Source organism: Lissotriton vulgaris, chromosome 7 (assembly GCF_964263255.1).
Source record: "Lissotriton vulgaris chromosome 7, aLisVul1.2, whole genome shotgun sequence".
NCBI classification, from domain to species: Eukaryota; Metazoa; Chordata; class Amphibia; order Caudata; family Salamandridae; genus Lissotriton; species Lissotriton vulgaris.
The window spans coordinates 1,459,271,043-1,459,291,059 of NC_141695.1; the positions used below are offsets into that span (position 1 = coordinate 1,459,271,043).

Consider the following 20,017-nt stretch of genomic DNA (forward strand, 5'->3'; position numbering starts at 1 on the left):
CCCAGATTTATGAAACATACACAGCTTTTATCAACAGTTATCGATCTCTATTGAATGGTCACATTACCTCTGACAAAAAGAATGCTAGTATTATTTACCTTTATCTACATTCGTTCTTGAGTCATGTGAGAATACGCAGCAAGGACATTAAACATAAAAGAGCGGTTGGCCTGTTAAAGGGTCGGTGCCAAAATCAATTATGTCCACGTCATTGGGAATGAGGTAATTTGGCCATTGCTTAATTATGATCTATCACCTTCACCTTGGGCCCACAGATGTGGAATGCGCTAATAACAGTGGACAACCTGCTCAAAAGTAACCATTAACGGCTGTTAAGCCATACGAATATTTCATTACATCCAATTACTACTTCTCAAACCTCAGGAAACCATTTATTAGGTGTGGGTTTTGATAGTGCAGCTGTTAAACAGCCATGCTTGTGCAATATATAGAGCAGGCACGAAGCCCGCCCCTTTTCGCCACTGGATTTCTTCAACCAACCTCTTTCAGACACTGGCTTGAGACTCTGGTATTCATTTCTTGACTCAGCCCAGTGGAGTATTCATCCCTCAATAAATGCTGTTGGCTGCTTGGGTGTACCCTTCCACCTCCACGCCAATGCTTGAATTGAACAGCTCCAGGGATTACTTTACAAGTATATCCCTCTCTGCCCTCACCTGTTGGCTTTAATGTGCTTGGGTTATAGGCATTATCATATTAAATCAAGACATGCTGGCTTTCCTAATCCTTATTAGCTCTTTCTGTCCAACTACACAATAATACAACCAGAGTTACAGAAGCGAGTATAATTAAACAACATATATACATCGATGAGACATGCTCATTTCTCTTCACATTCAAAAACATACAAAATTCCACATGTTATTGCAGGAAGATATCGGCTTCCATTTTATAATTTGCTTTGTAACAGACTGAGCAGTAACAGCTACAGTGCTATCAAAAAACCTGGTTACAATCATGGTCCTAAAAAAGAGTTGCAAATTTCACATTAGTGGGTGTTCATCTCATTTCTATGCCATCAGGTCCAGCTAAGACAGGAATGGGAAACAGTGTTTGTCATTGGCAACGCATTGTCAGGGACCTGTGACACTTTAGTGGTAGTTACCCTTTATACATTTTTATATAATAGACGCATATTATTTGCTTAATGTTTCAGTATGTAGGTCCTGAAGAGCTTCCACTGTTGGGCTTCCTCCGAGCTGTTTATCTTGTCTGCTCTTCTTATGGCGCTACCATAAAGACCCAGTCTCCAGATCGTTTTTGAAACATCACAAACACAATTGGGCCAGCTTTTTACTTCTTCCTCCTCATAGTACAAGTAATCCAGAAGGCACTGTGTGGTTGGTTCACCATATTGATCTACACAGGCAAATATGGTAAAAAATTACATCACTGATGCCAACCTTAAGTGCAATGTAGTCCATCAGACAACGGGGGGTGGCAGAAGATCAACCTAATGCACTACATCCTCACAGACCCAGTCTGTGCACAGGTTAAATTCCACAGGGCATTTCAGAACCTGTAATCGAATGGTAAGTAGAGCTGCTTCTTTGGGCACCAGGAGCAGGTGCCCAAAGCTGGTTTCAGAGGTCCATGGTGATGAACTTATTTCCTTCTCGACTCAGGGAGACCTCAATCTTGGGATGCTTCTGCGAGTCCCTTGGCTATCATTTAGAACCACAGTTTTGAATCTTTTAATGTCCTTCCTGGTCAGTCTTCACCTAGAACACAGGCGGCAGGGGGGTGTTCTGCTTTATTATCCATTCCCCACTGGGATTGATATGATACAAGTCCAAGAGATAAGTGTCTGGATCCAAGCATCGCTCACCTGTTGGGCAAAATATCACAGTTATTCAAAGAATACAGGAGATTGATTATTTCCACCAGTCATTACGCACTCATCCGCTTAACTCATACTATTAGTCTGCGTATCGCACATTTCCTACGTATGTTGTACCTCTAGAAATGCTCAACCTGACCACATTCTTAAGTCTTACTTGGTCAGTGTAATCTATGAGCAAGATTCTGTTTACAGATTAATATGGTCTTTGATACGTTTCCTTACTTAACAGACTGTATAAAGAAAGCATACAAATGAATCATTAATGCATTATGGCCCTTATCACAAGTCAAGGGCTAAATTCCGATCCTTGGGCAAACAGATGTTTTCACAGGGATCAGAACTAAGAGTGGTGTAAAAATATCACAGCCTCGCGTTTGTCCTCCGATAGATTCTGCTAAATCAAATGTGCCTTAATGTATATGGGGAAAACATGCAGAATATGTTGTGTTAAATACCAATTCTGTATGCTATGCTTCATTCTGATGTTAGAAACGTAGAATAGGGGGCATTTACTGCAAGTGGTAAATATCTTTCCCTCGGGCAATAGTGCTTACCACGAACAGTAAATACCACATCTATTCTGCCCAGCTTGTAAGAAAGGCTCATGCCTTGGATATGAGTTTCCTGACTAGCCATCCCATATGTATAAATTAAGCATAACTTATGGTAAGCTAGAGATAAATGGGGTTTCCAGAAAATAAAAGAGCAAAAGAGCAAATGGAAAAAAATAATTCAGAAAGATAGAAAGTAGTTCAGATGGACAGCGACAAGGATTCAGGTGTGGGCCATATTAATGGTAATTCTTATGAATAGATTGATCATTATTGTTTTAATTATTCCTTTCAATGATGATTCCCTTGAATGTGCGCACATTATACAAAACATCGTAATCAATTACAATAACTGGTATTCTATTGTTCCACCCCATCATATTCAAGCACATATTGTTTTTATCGCACATATTACACCGTCTTCCGGTTAAGATCATCAAATTAAGATAACATTCAAACGTTTGGGTTTTAAGATGAATCCAATATCAATCCATTGTGGGAACATCATTAATGACAAAGAAATGCAAATGCTACTTACCAGTATGCATCTGTTCTTGGCATGTAGGGCTGCTGACATTCATATCTGTGCATAGATCGCCGCCTAGTGTTGGGTCCGGATGATTGCACATTGTTGTCCTGGAAGAGTCTTCGAAGTATCACGAGATAGGTGGCTCCTCCCCTGGACTACAGTGCGCATGGGCATCGCCTCCATCCCCAGATTGTTTTTAGCCATTGGCAGAGATGGAGTGAAGTATGTGAGTGATGACCATGCTATGAGCATATAAATATATGAATACTGCAGCTGCTACAGGCGCCGGGGAGGAGGGTGGGCGATATGAATGTCAGCAGCCCTACATGCCAAGAACAGATGCATACTGGTAAGTAGCATTTGCAGTTCGAGGCATGTGGGCTGCTGAATTCATATCTGTGCATAGAATATATAGCAGTCCCTCCATTAGCGGCGGCCGCCCGTGCCAGCTGCAGCAGTCTGAAAAAGTGTTTTGAGAACAGCCTGACCAACAGCTGCCTGCTGTTTGGAGTGCACGTCTACACAGTAATGTTTAGTGAAAGTATGTGTGGTAGACCATGTGGCTGCCCTACAAATATCTTCTAAGGGAATGTTACCTAGGAAAGCCATAGAGGCCCCCCAACTTCCTGGTGGAGTGGGCTCTTGGTGGGATAGTGAGTGCGTTTAGCTTTAGCGTAACAGATTTGAATGCATTTCACGATCCACCTAGCGATCCCAGCTTTGGAGATAGCGTTTCCCTTGTGGTGTGTGGCAAAAGCAACGAAAAGCTGCTTGGTTTTGCGAAAATCTTTTGTCCTGTCCACGTAGTACATCAAGGCTCTTTTAACGTCAAGGGTGTGGAGCATTCGCTCCGCCAGCGTTTCTGGGTTTTGGAAAAACACCGGCAACTCAATTGTCTGGTTCATATGGAATTGAGATACAACCTTGGGTAAGAATTTAGGGTTAGTGCGGAGCACAACCCTGTTAGCATGCACTTGGAAGAAAGGTTCTTGGATGGTGAGCGCCTGCAACTCGCTCACCCTCCGTAGCGATGTAATTGCTACTAAGAAAGCAACCTTCCAAGTCAGAAACTGAAGCTCACAAGAGTGCAGTGGCTCGAAGGGAGGACCCATCAGTCTTGTAAGAACCACATTGAGGTTCCATTCCGGAGCTGGTGGGGTCCTTGGCGGAATGACTCTTGAGTCCTTCCAGAAAAGCCTTGATAGCAGGGACCTTAAAAAGTGACAGGTGTTGCCTATTCTGGAGGTATGCTGCCATAGCAGACAGGTGAATGCGGATGGAAGAGTACGCCAAATTGCATTGATACAGGTGGAACAGGTAACAAATGATGTTTTGAATGGAAGCATCAAGCGGGTCAATATCGTGGTTAACACAGTAAATGACAAACCTCTTCCATTTAGCCGCATAACAAGCTCTAGTAGTGGGCTTTCTTGCCTCCCGAATGATGTTCATGCAATCGGGAGGAAGATTAAGGTAGCCAAACTCTAGGATTTCAGGAGCCAGATCGCCAGGTTGAGCTGTTGCGGATCTGGGTGCTGAATGTCGCCATGGCTCTGCGTCAGAAGGCTGGGAGTGAGATGAAGCCTTTGATGCGGTACCACGGAGAGTTCCAGAAACGTGGTGTACCACGGTTGGCGAGCCCACGTTGGAGCAACCAGGATGAGAGTCATCGAGTGCTGCCTGAGCTTGCGTGCCACCAGCGGTATTAGAGGTGCTGGGGGAAAACCGTACGCAAATCTGCCTGACCAGTTCATCCACATCGCATTGCCCTGTGATTGCGGGTGTGGGAACCTGGCGGCGAAGCTTTGGCATTTTGCGTTCTCCTTTGTGGCGAACAGGTCTATCTCTGGATGACCCCACCTTTGGAAGTACGGTTGGAGTACTGATGAATGTATCTCCCACTCGTGCATTTGATGGCTGTGCCTGCTGAGCAGGTCCGCCATCTGGTTGTCCTTGCCCGGGAGATGCTCTGCCATGAGGAAGATGTTCCTCTGAATGGCCCACTTCCACATGCTCGGAGCCAGATGAGACAGCTGCGGAGAGTGTGTGCCTCCCTGCTTCTGAATGTAGTACATGGCCGTCATGTTGTCCGTCCGGATCAACACGACTTTGTTGCACAGATGTACTTTGAACACCTTCAAGGCCATGAAGATTGCCATCAGTTCCAACACATTGATGTGCATCTTCCTTTGCTGTAGTGTCCATAGTCCCTGCACCGTGTAGTGGAGTACATGCGCTCCCCATCCCTGGAGAGAAGCGTCCGTCGTCAGGATAATCTGTGGCACGGGCTCTTGGAATGGTCGGCCCTTGCAAAGGTTTTGTGGATTCCACCAATGCAGAGAGTTGTATGCCCGACCGCTCACCAACACTAGGTCTGTCAGTTGCCCATGAGCCTGAGTCCACTGACGTGCTAGGCACTCCTGAAGCGGACGCATATGTAGTCTTGCGTGCGGGACGATGGAGATGCAGGAGGCCATCATGCCTATCAACTGCATGAACACCTTCGCTGGAAGCGAGTGCTGAGGTCTGAATCGTTGGATCAGCGTTTGGATACTGGCGATTCTCACCGAATTTGGCTGCGCAGTGGCTGCCAGAGTGTTTATTGTCGCGCCCAGATACTGTCGTACATGGGCGGGCTGGAGATGGGATTTCGGGTAGTTCAGAGAGAATCCCAGATCGTGCAGGAGATGAATGGTGCGGGACACGTGGTCGGCGCACTGCTGCTCTGTTTTTGCCTGAATGAGCCAGTCGTCCAGGTAAGGGTAGACGTGGACGTTCTGGCGTCGTAGATGCGCCGCCACAGTCGCCAGGCACTTCGTAAAGACCCTTGGCGCTGTGGTGACCCCGAACGGCAGAACCCTGAACTGGTAGGGCTGGTCTTGAATTGTGAATCTGAGATACTTCCTGTGGGAAGGATGCAAGGGGATATGAAAGTATGCATCTTTTAGATCCAACGTAGCCAGGAAGTCCCCCTGTTGAAGCAGAGGGAGTACCTGCTGCAACATGAGCATATGGAAATGCTCCGAGAGAATGTACCAGTTGAGGGGCCTGAGGTCCAGGATGGGCCGTAGGGATCCGTCCTTTTTGGGGATTAGAAAGTACAGAGAGTAAACCCCTGTTCCCCTTTCTTGTAGTGGGACGGGCTCTATTGCTCCTTTTTGCAGCATGACCTGAACTTCCTGCTGCAACAAGTGCAAGTGCTCGCCGGACATAGGACGGCTTCGTGGAGGAATGTTTGGTGGAGTGGAAGTAAGTTCCAGACAGTAACCGTACTGGACAAGAGATTTGACCCACCTGTCCGTGGTGATGGATCTCCACACGGGCAGGAACTGCTGGAGTCTCCCCCCGACCGGTGTTGTGTGGTCGGGGGGCAGTGACAAGACGTCACTGCTTGTTGACGGCGGTGGACCTGGAGCTGTTGTTTCCACGTCCCCTGCCCTTGACATTGTTGCCTCTGTAGCCACCTCTACCCTTGTTGGTGTATGAGGATTGGGTATTGCTCTTGTAGTACTGGGTGGATTGCGATGCCTGACCCCTTGAGGTGCCCCTGGTATTGGAGCGGTGAAAGGAACCACCCCGAAACTGCTGAGACTGGAGGGCACCCATAGACTTAGCAGTGTCTGTATCTTTTTTCATCTTTTCAAGCGTCACATCAACCTCGGGTCCAAACAAATGGTCAGGATTAACCGTTTGGTTCAGGATGGTTGTTTGTATATCAGGTTTAAACCCTGAGATCCTAAGCCATGCATGTCTTCTGAGCAATACACTGGTGTTGATCGCCCTGGAGGCCGTATCAGCCACATCTAGCGCACATTTGATGGAAGCGTTTGTAATGAGCTTTCCCTCTTGAATTAACATTTCCCCTGCCTCCTTGTATTGGTCAGGCAAGTGCTGGAGCAGTGCTTCTAGGGTGTCGTAATGAGCCCTATCGTAGCGTGCAAGTAGGGCCTGCGTGTTTGAGATGCGCCAAATGTTAGCTGCTTGTGCAGCAATCCGTTTCCCTGAGGCCTCAAATATTTTCGACTCTTTGTCTGGGGGAGGAGCGTCACCAGTTGTCTGTGAGTTCGCCCTCTTGCGAGCGTTGGATACCACCAAAGAGTCCAGTGGCAAGTGTCCTTTGATATATGTTGGATCCGAGGGCGCTGCCTTATATTTCTTATCAATGCGTGGATTGATAACACGCGCCCGAGTGGGCTCCTTGAAGACCTCCTGCGCGTGCTTGAGCACTCCTTTGAGCATTGGCAGGGTCTTGATTGACTTTTCAGCCACTGAGAAAGTGTCAAATAAAAAGTCCACATCCACAGGATCGGAGTGCAGCTCGACATCATGGTTAGCTGCAGCTCTCTCGATCAAAGCGTTGAAGGCTGCAGAGTCCTCCGTCGGCGAAGTTTTCGCCGCAAAGAGCTGCGGTTCTTGACCCGACTGCGGGTCCTCGGGGTCGCCTCCGGCAGTCCAAGGTTCATGTTCTTCCTCCGGATCCGAGTACGCTGGATAGTTGTACTCGACCTCCTCCTCGTCACCATCACCCGCGGTAGAAGGAGTTGGTGAACGCGGCAGGTCTCTTGGAGACGCCGGCTCCATAGGTGCTGAAGTACCCTCAGAGTCCTTCTTGTTCTTGAGAGGAATGCGAAAATGTTCCAACACCGGCTCCGTGGTGATTTTCCTTTTGAGGAGGGACAGTTTCCCTGTATTGGCGTCAATGATGACCTCACAACGCTCTTCCTCCGCAAGCGGCTGGAGCCGAGGCTTAGACACCACTGGAGACACTTTGGGCGTCAACACCTCCTTCGAGGGCACGCCTGCCCCATGCTTCGAAGCGAAAGCCTTCGGCGTCAACTTCGGCGGCAGGGTGAAGCGGATAGGCGTTTGCGCCTTTGACTGCTTCAGTGCGGGCTTCGACACCCCCTCTTCCGGTTCGGGAAGCACAGCGACCTTCCGAATCCGTTGCAGGGACTCCTCGACCTTCTTCGATAGGGCTGGAGAGGGATTGACCGGCTCGGGCGATTTCCCCGTCTTGGGAGTGGTGTCGGCGAGAGGCCCCTTCTTCGGAGCCGACGCTGCACCGTCCTTGGTCCCGACGGCCGGAGCCGGCGAAGCCAGAGCCTTGGGATCGCCTTGACGCTTCTTCGAAGGCTTCTTTGGGTCATCGACCGCGACCATCTTCGGCGCCGACGCAGCCGCGTCGGTCGACTTCGCCTTCGGCATCGACCCCGAGGCCCTCGGGTCGGCCATCTTGGCGTGACTCTCCACATCGGCCATTTTGGATTTCTTAGACTTTGACGCCTCCAGAGCCTTCTGTACAGCTTTCACATTCGGTTTTGAAACCGGAGTTGCAGATCCCGAAGGCTTCACTTTCGTTTTTGGAAACGTGAGTGGCACCTCCAAAATGTCCGTGGCCGGGCCCGGAGGCGGGGCTGCTGGACTAAGAACGAGGTCTTGGGTAAGGCCCGAAGGCGATCCCTCGACCTGGGCCGCAGGAAGGGGGTCGACCCCTGAGTCAGTCCGGGGATGCTCTTCCTCCGAGCTATCCCCCACGGTGGCAATGGCCCCATCGTCGTCCCCTACCTCGTCGCCGGCTTCGTCAAACTCCTCGTCTCCTGCGTCGTAGGCATCCCCCTCGGACGCAGGGCTAGAGTCCAAAACCTGTTGGACATCTTCGTCTCCAACGTCTTCTTCAAAGATGTCGTCCGGCGGGGGCGCAGACATCTGGGCCTGGAGTCTCGCAGCGCGACGAATCTTGAGGGTCTTTTTACACCGGAACTTGGAGCAGGCCATACACCTGGCCTCGTCATGGTCCGGCGACAGACAAGTGTTGCACACTGGGTGCACGTCGAGGTGCGAGTATTTAGAGTTGCACACCGGGCACCGTGTAAACGGAGTCCGTTCCATGTCTGGAGCGTCGTGTAGGCCCGTCCGCGCCGAGAGCACGCGGAAGGGCAGCAAGAGTTCGGAGCTGAATAAACAGTAAGACCCGAACGAAAACGATACCGGCGCCAAGCCTAAAGACCTTTTGGTCTCGAGTTAAGAGAGTTAACAACTATCGGTTCCGACAGAGGGAACCGACACACATCCAAACCCAATGGTGGAAAAAAACAATCTGGGGATGGAGGCGATGCCCATGCGCACTGTAGTCCAGGGGAGGAGCCACCTATCTCGTGATACTTCGAAGACTCTTCCAGGACAACAATGTGCAATCATCTGGACCCAACACTAAGCGGCGATCTATGCACAGATATGAATTCAGCAGCCCACATGCCTCGAACCAGTCTTTACATATTTCTCACAGTATTGCCCAGAATGGGTACAATGCTAGTATGTTTTATAAGGATATTTCTAATTAGACACGGAACCATTGTCAATCCATTAAAGGAACATGATTAATAAAACAAACACACTACGAAAAGAAAATCCCTACTTAAGGAGGAGTAAAGATCGGAATGAGCAGTCGAGCGAGGCTGCCCTGTTTTACTGAATGAAAAGCCATGTTTTGAGGGCTTTCCTAAAAGATAACAGATCAGTGGCAGACTTCAGGCGAGAAGGCAAGGTGTTCCAAAGTTTGGACGTAACAGAGACAAAACTCCTGCCACCCCACCTCTCGAACCAGTGCTTTTGGACTTTGACCAGGTTAGCCGAGGAGGATCGGAACTCTTTGAGGGTTATACCAGGATAACTGGCATTTACGATACGTGGGTCCTGCCCCATGAAGGACCTAAAGGCGATGCAGAGGGATTTAAAACTCTTCTTCATAGGGAGCCAGTGAATTTTGAAAAGCACTAGGCTTGCGAACTGCCACCTAGGAACTTTTAACAATAGTCAGGTGGCTGTGTTTTAAAGAACCTGAAGTTTGGTCAACAGACCCTTCTGAAGACTGACATGTACAGAGATAAGCAACAGAAAGGAGACAGGTCATCCTTTGTGAAGGGCCTTCCACAGAGCAGCAACACGTTTTGCTGGCTTGCATATAGCTATCTTTTGATACATTTTTTGGGGCCAAAATCCACAGATTATGCAGCTGATGAACTTTATCCTTTATGATGTAGTGCGGCTGTGTGAGTTGCTATTAAAGGATAATGCATAATGTCAGTCTTTAATGAAATCCAGATTCTCTGGTCATGTTAATAGGAGAATTGCAATTATGTGGTAAATGAAGCAACTCTGTAACTTTGCGGAAAATGCTGCAGCTGCAAGTTTGCATAATTCCAGTAACCCCTTCTGTATGTAACTCATATTCCACAGGAGGGAATCCCCAGATGACAGCCCAGAGTTTTCATGTGCCATCAGCCAAGGACTGAATGCCATGTGAATGGCACATGTTTGAGTTCCAGTAGCGCCATACAATCTTTTCACCTTTCCAAGGTTTTGGAAACATGAACACAATTTAGTCGGATAATTGTAACATCTATCAGACGTCAGAGTTACAGCTACATAATAGATTAATCAAAGATCAGCATTTAAATTTAAAGCAAAAGGTAAATTGTACATTAATTACATGGAAAGGCAGTCAGCCCAAACCTCTCTGAATACAAAGGAGTCGCTCTTCTTACGTGCATTTTCTGACCTTGGTTGTGGTTTCAGAGCTCCCTGAAAATACATTTTCATTAAATATTCATGAAGCTTAGGATTGCCCCTACAGTGGCTTTTTAACTCAAATCAACCCGTAAGGTAGTTGAAGTCCAGAAACAATTTTGATAGTGGATCCAGGGTATCTGAGTTCCTCATACTCCAAGCCACTCAACTGGGCAAAGTTAGGTGGCCTTGAAGGCTCACCTCATCTCAATGTGCCTCAGTTCAATTTTCTGCCAGCACAGGGTACACCTATATATAAGCTAAATAGTTGTATTATTGTTGGACCTCTGACCTCCTGGTCAGTGAACCAACTCTCTGCCTGTTGCAGCTCCGCTGACTGTGCCTCAGCCGCTGCCCTTGCAACCCTCTACCAGGTAGGGAATTGAGTCTGCCCTGGTGCCCTATATTCTGTTGCCTATTTCATTTTTATTTGCCAGTTTCTAATCCCCCCTCAGTTTTTGATCTTGCCTTAGTTTATTTTTTCTCTTATCTGCCCCTCAATCCTCGGCTGCCTCCTTCCTATTTCGTGCCCTCCGTGCCCCCACAGCCACTCCCCCCTGCAGGTTTTCCTGCTCCCGCCTCCTAGCTGCACTTCCCTCCCCTATTTAATGGCGCCAGCTGGCGTGGCAAAGGCAAACAAGTCTGTGCCCGTCCGAGACCAGCGCCAGGGACCCTGGACCTCAGGCCACCTACTGGTACAACTCAGCTGCCCTCCTCACAGTCAACCCAGCTGTAGAGATCTGGAACCTCCTTGACACCCTCTGTCCAGATGTCGCCTTCTTCACAGAAACCTGGACCAACGCCTCCGCCAGCCCTGACATCGCCACTGCCATCCCAGACGGCTACAAGATAAAGAGAAAGTAATGCCCCAACCACCCAGGAGGAGTACTAGCCATCACACACATGAACTCCCTCCGACTCTCCACCTCTTCCACAAGCGACTCCTCCTCCGCCAAAACACCTTCACTTCCAGATTCAGACAACCCCAGAACCACTCTTCATGGCACCCTCGCCTAAGACCCCCCCCGGCCCCAGCACTTTGTTCACCACTACCATTGCGGACCTCGTTGCACCCCAAGCCATCACCTCCATGGACTACATACTCATCCGAGATCGACAACCTCAGCGACCCCAACTCCACCACCCTCCTGGACAACCTCGGACTGAAGCAGCTCGTCACCATCCCCAACCACAAGGCAGGACACACCCTCGACCCCATCTTCGTAGAAGGTAACAACATACATTTCAACCACACCACGCAGCCCCTCTGGATGGACCACGACTGCGTACACTTCTCTTTCTACACCACCACCACTCCCAAACCCACTCCTCGACCTCCATGAAGGAACTGGAGCAGGGTAACAGAGGAGCACCTCAACTCCACCCTCAGACGGGACCCCCCCCGCCTCGATAGATGCCAACTCTGCAGCCAAGGAACTGAACCGCTGGATCACCAACTGCGCAGACCAGCTTGCACCCCTCCGCACCACCAACAGATAACACCCCCCTGAAAGTCACCTGGTTTACCACGACCTCTAAGATGCCAGACGCTCCTGTAGACGTCTCGAGAAATAATGGGGTAACAGCAAAACCACAGAAGACCTGACCACCTACAAGAACGCCATGAGAGACCACCACCAACGTATAAGATCCACAAAGAAGACCTTCATCCGGAACAAAATCCTCACCAACTCCAGAAACTCAAAAGAACTCTTCATCATACAGCAATTCACCATGCCCAACAACGAAGCCACAGACGTCACTCCCTCCCAAGACTTCTGCAACAAGCTTGGCTCCTACTTCCAGCTGAAAATCAAATCCCTCTACGACCACTTCAGCGTGCAGACTCCAGAAACCACCCTTCCCTCCAGCGACCTCAGCCAGCCCACCATCACCGCCTGGAGCCCGGAAACCCACCGAAGATACCAGCACTACCATGAAGAGCACCCACTCAGGAGCCCCCACCGACCCATGCCCTCCGCACATCTCCCATAGAGCTGCCGCCGTTGCACCCACATCTCCCATAGAGCTGCCGCCGCCATTGCACCCAAGCTACAACGCACCATCAACATCACCTTTGAATCTGGAACCTCCCCAGATGACTGAAAATGTGCAGAAGTCAAGCCCCTCTGCAGACCCAACGGACCTGGAGTACTACCGACCTCTCTCTCTCCTTCCCTTTGCAGCCAAAGTCATAGAGAAGATAGTCAACTCCCAGCTGACAAACTTCATCAAAGAGAACTCCATCCTCGACCCCTCCCAATCTGGATTCTGCAGCAACCACAGCACCGAGACAGCCCTCCTTTCCGCCACAGACGACATCCACACGCCCCTCGACCAAGGTCACACCACATCCCTCATCCTACTCGACCTCTTCGCAACTTTCGACACAGTCTGCCAAAGCACCCTGGCAGCCAGACTCCACAACGCAGGGATACAGGAAACCGCCCATAACTGGCTCTGCTCCTTCCTCTCTGGCAGAACCCAAATGATCAGACTCCCCCCTTTCCTCTCTGAACCCACAAAGATCAACTGTGGAGTACAACAAGGATCATCGCTCAGTCTTACGCTCTTCAACATCTACATGGCCCCTCTCGCCACCATCATTAGACAGCATGGACTTAGCATTGTATCCTACACCGACGACACCCAGCGAAGGACCCCGAAACCACAAGCCTCAGCTTCCAAGAAGGAATAAAAGACATCACAGCTTGGATGAGCAGCAGCTGTCTGAAATTCGACTCAGAGAAGAAGACAGAAGTCCTAATCCTCTGACCCTCCTCCACCACGTGGTACAACTCCTGTTGGCCCTCCACACTCAGCACCCCTTCTACCCCTACAGACCACGCCCGTAACCTCAGCATCATACTAGACTCTTCCCTCACCATGACCCGGCAGATCAACGCAGTCGCCTCCACCTGCTTCAAAACCCTCAGGATCCTCTGCAAGACCTTCAAATGGATCCTCCCGAAGCCAGAAAGACCGTCACCCAAGCACTCATAACTAGCAGACTACGGAAACACCTTCTATGCTGGAATCAACAAACCCCTTCTACGCAAACTCTAGACCATCCAGAACACCGTGGCTAGACTCGTCCTTGGAAGCCCACAACATGAGCACATCACCAAACACCTGCGAGACCTCCAATGGCTTCCCGATCGAGAAGGTGTAACCTTGAAGCTACTCACCCATGCCTACAAATCCCTACGCAACAGCGGACCCAAATACCTAAACAAAAGAATCCCTTGCCATGCACCCACAAGGAACCTTTGCTCCACCGATCTCGGCCTGGCAGAAACCCCACGTATCCACAGAATCAGATCGTGTGGAAGAGCCGCTCCTACATCGCAGCCTAAGCCTGTAACAAGCTCCCGGTCCGCATCAGATGCTCCCCAACTCTGCACACCTTCATGAAGAGCTTCAAGACCTGGCTCTTCGGTAGATATGGAGCTGCACCCCCCCCCCGTGCCTTTAGACCCTTACGGGTGAGTAGCGCGCTTCAAATCTCCTGACTGATTGCTAAATAATTGAACACTTACAAATGTACAAAAACTATTCAAAATGAAGAATGCCTTCTAGGAGGTTTTTTCCTTTCCTCTGGTTTTTACTCTACCATTGTTTCAACTATAAACCCCTTACTGTCCTCGGTCATGCCTACCCTAGCGACTGGATCCAAAATTGCGTCATGGACTTGGAAGGACACTTCTTAGTGGGAAACATGACATGGTGTCCCCAAATGGCAACACAAAACATTGGTGTTTCCATTTGGACTAGTACGGTCAACAAGTTGCAAGCCCTCTACATGTCCATGGTGGACTTGCTCTGTACCTGGGGCAAGTGAACCTACGACCATAATAAACCCTGAAATAAAACAGGCCCACAAATTGCCCATAATGAGGCCATAGTGACAAGTTTCAGTTTTTACTTATTTTTACAGATACATTTACAGAAAAAAAAATCGATCTCCATTGCAGTATTAATTTATGAAAATAGAGGAAAGGGTTATTAGGGTTTATCAGGAATACATTCCCTGCTGCCAACTAGACTAACAAATAAACAGAATGACAGCATGGACGTTTAAAAAAGATACAATGTACTAATGTACTAACAAGCTAAAGATATCAACATTTGCTGCTACTACGCTGCAGTAGTTTTCGAATGAGTGCACGTTGACACTATATGGCCAATTACAGAACTAAAACCCAACGTGCATGAAGCCCAGATGTGTATTAAGTACATGTGGCATAGACTAGTTGCAACTTTTTTTTCCACAGAATGTAAATAAGGACAAAGACCAACAAGCATTTGAAATGCAATAGGTCTCACATTTGCGAGAGTTTAAGCAATAGGCATTGTAAATGACAATGCCTTTTATTTATCTATTTTGATAATTAACACATAAATAAAAGGCTTTGTCATTTACAATGCCAATAGCTCAAACTGTTATAAATGAGACCTATTTCATTTCAAAGAAGCAGTCGCCATTGTCCCAGGCTGCTTGGAAAATGAATGGGCGCATGGCACACCAAATGTTGCAGGAAAGCATGTTGTGCCTGCAGTAGGAGAAACTCATTACAGAAAATAGTGCTTGCTGACTAAATAAGACATACAGTGCAACAACAGAACTAAAAGGGCCAGTCCTCATGGGAGGTTACAATTAAAGATAAGGCGGTACTAAGGAGGAACTAACAAGCCTATTAACGAATCAGAAGCCAGCATTTACAAAGGACGATGGCACAAGCCAATGAAAAATATGGGCGTAGAGTGGGTGGACCTTCAAGTCCATACTCTAATACAGGATGCCTCACAGAGCAGTACGTGCGATGCCCGACCTATTAAAATGTGCAAAAAATAAATATGAATAAAAATAGACGTAATCGTCAACAACAAAAGATAGCCTAAAACGAATAGCAATATTTGCAAGCATCTAGAACAGTGAACAAACACACTAAAATTTTAACTTTATCCTCATGTAAGAAAATACCATGTAGAGCTTCGTTCATTTTTAAGAGCAAACACCCAAACACAGTGCACCCTTTTCTCTGTTATTAACATTTAGGCCGTGTTTGTCCACTTACTTATATTTCCACCAACTTCATACAGGAGAAGATTAGAAGAATCAATGGAGCTAGGAGAAAATTAGAAAAAATAGTCATTAGACAATCAGCAAATTACTTGTAGCAAGTGTAGGTGAGGGGTGAATACAATGGGTGAGAACGGTCAGATGTGGGCAGAAAAAAAGAAGAGTGTTGGAGAGATTGAAGAGTACATAGAAATTAATGCATTGAAGGAAAGCAATGATTGAACCGAATGCAAGAATAGAGTAGACAGAGACTTTTGTCAAGATACATGCAAAGAAAGACGGGAGATCAACTCACATTTTGGACTAGGTTGCTAGTGACCGAGATCTGCATGAGTGTAGAGTTGAGACAGATATGTAAATCAAGTCAGATACAAAAAGTGTTAGGAAAATGACAGACCAATAGAGAGGGTGCATGATGAAAGAAATTCAAATTGGAAGAAACTAATAAAGAAGAGAATTGCATGGAAACAAAGAATATTCTGGTCTGGCTTAAAATTATCGATTTCTACACATTACCTTAGCACAAAAATCAGTCATCTACATTGCAAACTTGAACACGCGAGCATTATGACCACCTATCAAACTGCCAGGGGCAAAGATATGGCACATTGAATTCTCTTTCTCTGCACTAATTACAGTCAATGGAACTTGGGCCTTTGACAAGTAGAGACAGGGCCTTTGTGTATGTATCACTCATTTTCTGGAACAGGTGAACCGTCCAGTCAACTATAATGGTGTCTTCAGTGTACCCATTAGGCCTAAAACAATAATGTGGTATAGTGCCCTCTCAAGCAGTCAAGGGTTAATAAGAAAGTGGCCCTTGCTAGTGAGGCTAAAACTCAGGATTACCTGCTGAGAATCACCATGTGTGCAGAACATGTATCTGAAAGAGGCTGTGGGGCCACCCTGACTCTCACGCATGCCTAAAGAAATGTCAATTTAAGACCTGGGAATGTCTTCCAGAGCACCAGGCGTCCTCCGACTCTCTGGTACCAGGCCTCCAGCGCTTGCGCAACTAATCACTTGATGGAGGGCTCGATGGCAATAACATCAAATTCCTCCTTGACTGAAGGCTGCTGCCGAGCACCTAAACAAATGGTGTGTTGATATCGGAAGTGGAGTCAGCAATCCCCACAATACTTCTTCAACAATCCTCTTCCCACAGCAAAAAAGGTTACAGACACTTGAGAGTTTAGAATTTCAGCATTTTATTTGTGTGCTACCATGACTCATTTCGGCTGCCCTGCAGCCCTGATCACACAGAGCACAAAGAGGCGCCATCTTTGCTACATGTATATAAAATACAAACACATGTTATCAACCTAAACTGAGTTTTATTGCTTATTTTTTTCTTCTGCTAAATAGCAATTGTTCACTTGTACCCAATCCTACTTTTATACTCACTTCCTCTATACACCTATGGCAATACCCCCTTTCCCGAAGTCTTTCAGACAATTTTACTAGTGTTCTATTTCCTGTTGTCTATTACAATTTTTTCTTACTCGAAGGATGTTTTCAGCACTTCTATATTGAAACAAATTGGCGCAATATGACTATGTTAAAAGGTATGTAGGAACATGCCTTTTTAAGGATGATTTAATAATTATGGAAGGTTTTTTAAAGTGGTCAAAATGAAGGAGCTTCAGGAATTGGGAGATGAGATATTGGGTTTGTCAAATGTACTAACTGAAGAAGAGGTGATTACAAATCTAGGCCTTGCGAATCTAGGCGTTGATGTATACTGAGATGTTCCAAATGACTTTAAACACTGTTCCAAATTTATGCCAGCAATACCTAAGGATGCTCTTGATATATTTAAAGAACTAGTAACCCAGCAGCTGAAAAATCTGCATGTACAAATAGGAAAGAAACAATAAATAACAATGGTAAATAAAGAGAATAAAATTGAGGAATAAACTTTGAAATACAACAGAATACATTATTAAAAACTCAGATAAGGGTGGTAATCTTGCCTATTGGCCAATGAATAAGTATTTGAAGAGGCATATAAACAACTTAATAATTAAAAATGCTATGTATTGAATAAAATAATGAAATATTAGACTTGTGTAATCAAGGTCTTTTAAGTATGGAGGTACATCTGTTTTTGCACATACAGCACACGTAGGCACTTGCTATTTATTTTATTCTAAAGATTGATAATGATAAAGTCAATCCACCAGGTCGCCAATAGTTTCTGGGGTTGGGGGTGTGTTTGAGAATACTTTGTAGTATGTGAATCATTTTTTAAGGATTTTTTAAAAGCCTACCATCCTATATACAAGGTACATGAAATTTTCTACAAAATCTTTGATATCCCCTGGAATAGCGAGTACTTGAGATTCGTGTCTATCAGATGCCTACTAGGTTTTCCATTAGGACAGTTTTCCCCGTCAGACCCTGCTAATCTTGTTTTTCTTTTCCAAGTATTAGGTTCCCCTTACCAGACAATTCTAATAGCCCCTCTTGCGGAAATAGAAATTTAGCAAATGCAGAGTAGTCTTAATAGCTTTGGAACAGCTGGAATGCTCGGATATTTGTAAAGGAGTCTGGAGTTTCTTAAGAAAGTGCACTTTATCTGTGTATTTTATAATATATTGCGAGCCCGTATTTCATGCTGATATGAAGCCCTTCTTTCATTTATGCCATGTGTTATGGTATACCTAGGTGGCTTTTTTCCTGTCCGCCTAGTTTTTAATCAACTGCTAGGTTTATGGATTCTTCTTTTTATTCTTCTCTACACAGGAATATTATGAAATTTGTGTATCTTGATTTTAACAATTTAAATTGGAGTTGTTTTTTCTTATTCTTGCAACTCATGGTTTTATTGTTCTTATTTATTGTGCTTTTATATTGTAAACTTACATGATCTTCTATTGTAAGATCAAATAAAGAACTTTGATTTGAGTACTGGCTACTGACCGTAGTAGTAACACTATATACGAGTATTCAACACGAAGATGGGTTAAGAGGAGTCAAACATTATTTAAGCTCTATATCACTGACATTTGTGCAAACACACCTAAATATTGCTCATCATGACTCAAAGATGTTTGGAGAACAACAGTTTTTTCCAATATTTAGCTTTTCAGGTAGATCAGGTGGGCAGCGATGGGCACCAGCTTCGCCCCAGCTATGCTAATTTGCATACTTGCTGGCAGGAGGAGCACGTGATCCAGAACCAATATCAGACTTAATGGATGGAATGTATGGTATTTTGGAGCAGATTTATTGATGATCTCTGTGATTTGGAAGAGGTCAATGGAGAGTGTGAGGTCATTTGTAGAAAAAATGAATGATAATGCACTAAATCTACAATTTACATGTATAATCAGTGATAAAGAAGTTATTTCTCAGATTTAACTGTATATGTTAAAAACAACAAATTGGAGACTTTATTATTTAGGAAGGGAACAGCTGAAACGAACTACTATACACAGCTAGTTTTCATCCCCAAAATCTAATAAGAGGGGAAAGCCTTTAACCAAGAAGAAATTGTAGTGAGCAGCAGGAAACAGATAGAGCGCTAGTAGAATTGTCTGAAATATTTCAGGAAAGGGGGCATTCCCATAAGTCTTTGGAAGGAGCAAGGAAAAAAGTGAGATTGAGTACAAAACAGGAAGTGAGAATAAGAAAGAAAAGAAGCAATAAAACCCAGTTTAGGTTGATAGCAACATCCAGTAAGCAACAAGGAGTGATATGCAAAATACTACGAAAATATTGGTATTTAATAAAAAATGACCCAATAATTGGTGAACTACTGCCTATCAAGCCAGGTTTGACTTTTAGGAGTGCGAAGTCAATGAGGGATGCTTCAGTAAAGAGCAGTCCAGAATGTGAGACAAGAACATTTGTGAAGAAATTAAGGGCTTTAAAAAATGCAGTAAGTGCAAGGTTTGCCAATATAAGGTCAGTACTGCTTCTTAATACCAAAAAGAAAATACAAGGACATAACCACTGCAAGAGTGACTATGCAGTGTACATTCTAAAACGCCTCCGCAAACTTATGCATGTTGGTAGTACGATCTTACCAGTACATAAAGGACTTTTGCAGCATAAAAGGGGAATCAAGAATAAAGATAGGAATTATGCGGTAGCCCACCATTTTCAAGAAGAGCATAAGAGTAATGATAAGGATTTGACATATTTTGTGTTTGATTCAGTAACTAGGAATAATAGAGGAGGCAATGAAGACAAAATTCGGAGACAACAGGAGTCCCGATAGATCAATGAACTAAATACAAAAACTAATTGGGGATTAAATGGGGAGGAGGATCTTTTCACACACCTCGAATTGACTGGTTGTTTCCTTTAACCAGTGAGGGGTACAAAAACACGTTTTTACAAGAAAAGGTTTTACATTTTTTTAATTCTTTTGGGCGTTTTGGTTTTTAGCACATAGACACTTTAGTGTAGGGAGTATG

General features: G+C 46.0%; 1 protein-coding gene across 4 annotated transcripts in view; it reads right to left on the reverse strand.

The window, feature by feature from the left end:
* Nucleotides 1–882: 882 nt before the first annotated feature.
* Nucleotides 883–20,017, reverse strand: part of ARHGAP40 (Rho GTPase activating protein 40) — a 475,540-nt gene continuing 456,405 nt past the window's right edge. For all 4 annotated transcript variants that reach the window (XM_086932262.1, XM_086932263.1, XM_086932260.1 and 1 more), the window contains 2 exons: nucleotides 15,589–15,638; nucleotides 883–1,849 (listed from right to left, as the gene is read on the reverse strand). In XM_086932262.1, the coding sequence (XP_086788388.1) occupies nucleotides 1,743–1,849; nucleotides 15,589–15,638 (157 nt within the window). In that variant the 3' untranslated portion in view covers nucleotides 883–1,742. The remainder of the gene's footprint in view (nucleotides 1,850–15,588; nucleotides 15,639–20,017) is intronic.